The sequence below is a fragment of the Chiloscyllium plagiosum genome, chromosome 11, assembly GCF_004010195.1.
Source record: "Chiloscyllium plagiosum isolate BGI_BamShark_2017 chromosome 11, ASM401019v2, whole genome shotgun sequence".
NCBI lineage: Eukaryota > Metazoa > Chordata > Chondrichthyes > Orectolobiformes > Hemiscylliidae > Chiloscyllium > Chiloscyllium plagiosum.
This window is the reverse complement of record NC_057720.1, coordinates 485751-488198: the sequence shown is the minus strand read 5'-3', so window position 1 is coordinate 488198 and position 2448 is coordinate 485751. Positions and strand designations below refer to the sequence as shown.

Sequence of the window (2448 nt, the reverse complement as noted above, 5' to 3'; positions counted from 1 at the left end):
ATGATTTTGTAAGCCTCAGTCACCCCTCAGCCTCCCCTGCTCCAGTGGGGAAAAAAAAGTTCCGGTCTATCTTTACCAGTCAAACCCTCTATTCCTGTGTCACGTCCAGCCCCTACACCCCCCTCCCTATCTCTGTCACCACCTCCAGCCCCTACACCCCTCCCTACCTCTGTCACCTCTTCCAGCTCCTACTTCACTTCCTTTCTCTGTCACCTCCTGCAATTCTGTTATTCTGAGCTTTCTCAATTTCTATTTCTTCGGACTCAGTCTCACTGTCTATCCTGCACACACATACACATTCTCTCGCTCTCTCTATCTACCTATCTCTCTCTCTCCTCCTCTCTCTCACTCACACTCCATCCCTCTCCCCCGTTGACATGATTCTTCAGTCAGACCTCTCTTTGGCAGCTTGTGTCTGCCTTTTTGAGCTCAGTGTTTTCTTGTTCCTGATAATGCTGCAGCAATGTACATGTTTTGCCGTTTTAATGGTGCTATATGAATGCAGGTTTTTGTTGTGTGAATGAGGCTCTCTTTTGTGCAGAAACAGATTGAGACAGATGTCCGGAGTTGCTGTCTCCTGGAGATCAGACAGACGGAGGAGAAATACACAGCAACACTCGAGTCGATTGAGAAGGTATTTACTGGGAAGGAAATGGCAGTGTTGTCCCCTGCAGCTGCTGTCCCTTGTGCTCTTCCCTAACACCGTTATTATAGGCAAATGTCATCTTCAAATAAATCACAAACTGAAAACTGCTGTTTCAATTGAAATCCATCTGTCTTCACCCCTAACACCCGTGCGTATACGCACATGCGTACACACACACGCGTACACACACACTCACACACACTCCCTCTCTCTCACACACACACACACACACAATCACTGCAGGTCCACGGTGCGAATTCAGACAACAGCAAATGATAGACTGCCTTCCCACACACAGGCGAAAACCTGCAGACGCTGGAAATATGAAACAAACACAGGGAATGCTGGAGGAGCTCAGCAGGTCTGGCAGCATCTGTGGAGAGAGAAACAGAGTTAATGTTTTGCATCGGATAAAGGCCAAGAGGAATCTGATGGAGAATCACAGGGGACTGAGAATGTTCCTCTCTACACACACACACATTGCCAGTCAGCACAGACAGATGGACCCTTCCTCAAACCCAGGCATGGTGGTACAGTGGCTCAGTGGTTAACACTGCTGCCTCACAGCGCCAGGGGCCCAGGTTCGATTCCAGCCTTGGATGACTGACTGTGTGGAGTTTGCACATTCTCCCCGTGTCTGCGTGGGTTTCCTCCGGGTGCTACAGTTTCCTCCCACAGCCCAAAGATGTGCAGGTCAGGGTGGATTGGCCATGGAAAGTGCAGGGAAGGGGTCGGTCTGGGCTGGCTGCCCTTCAGAGGGTCAGTGTGAACTTGATAGGCCAAATGGCCTTCTTCCACATTACAGGGATTGTGTGATTCTATGATTTCTTGCTCCTCAGATGCTGCCAGACCTGCTGAGTTTCTCCCACACTCTCTCCACTTTGACATCTCACAGTCCTGTGTTTGGAATACTGTCGGTGAGCTGTGATCACTGCCTCTCACTGAATATTGGGGAATCTTGCAATTCGATTTCAGGTTCAGCTGACAAGTGGTTCAGAGTGCTGATGTTTGAAACGTTATCAGGCCAGCTCCAAGCTCTGACTCTTGCAGACTGAGAGGGGGAGGACTGTTGGTGTTTGTGAGCCTCTCCAGTAGCTGTGTACTAAAGACACACCCAGTACATCAGCCTAGAGGCTGCTAGTGATAAAGAGAAGCACCATCGATCCATGAGGGATTCTCCAGGTCTGTTTGCTCATCAATCAAAGGGATAAAACACTGCCCTTACCTCTCTCTCCCTCTCTCGATAAAGCAGCTGGACACAGCTTTTCAGGCGCAGGTTTGTTTTTGCAAAAGGACTGTGACCACCTTCAACCTTCAGAATTTCCAACTCTGCGAGATCGCGTGATCAATCCTTTACAATCCAGTCATGTCCAAACATTCCAGATTCCAGTTCTCACAATTTGGAAATAGATGTGATCCCAATCGAGTGCTGACTTCACACTTCACTCCGGGAGCACTGAGGGATTCAGGAAGCTGACCCTGGCGCTAAATCCAAACTGTCCCCTTTATGTTTCAGCATTTCATCTGCCCATTGAGACGGGTTTTAACGGCTGGAGAAATGGCAGTCATTTTTATTAACATTGAGGTGAGTGAATGAAGCGAGGAGGGTGGGAAGGAGAAGGAGTGGACTGAGATTGGGAGAGGGGAGGACATGAGAGGGAGAGGGGTGGAAGGAGAGCAAAGTGAATGGCCTACACTGCTGGGCTGTGAGTGAGAGAGGGAGAGAGAGGGGGACAGTGTACATCAGAGAGAGTGTATAAGAGGGAGAGAGAGGGGGACAGTGTACATCAGAGAGAGTGTAT

At 49.3% G+C, this 2448-nt stretch overlaps 1 protein-coding gene across 1 annotated transcript in view; it reads left to right on the top strand.

Moving 5' to 3' along the window:
- LOC122554088 (guanine nucleotide exchange factor VAV3-like) overlaps positions 1–2448 on the top strand; it is an 85558-nt gene that overhangs the window by 63942 nt on the left and 19168 nt on the right. Inside the window, exons 5-6 of the mRNA XM_043698540.1 lie at positions 542–634; positions 2163–2231. Coding sequence (XP_043554475.1) covers positions 542–634; positions 2163–2231 — 162 coding nt within the window. The remainder of the gene's footprint in view (positions 1–541; positions 635–2162; positions 2232–2448) is intronic.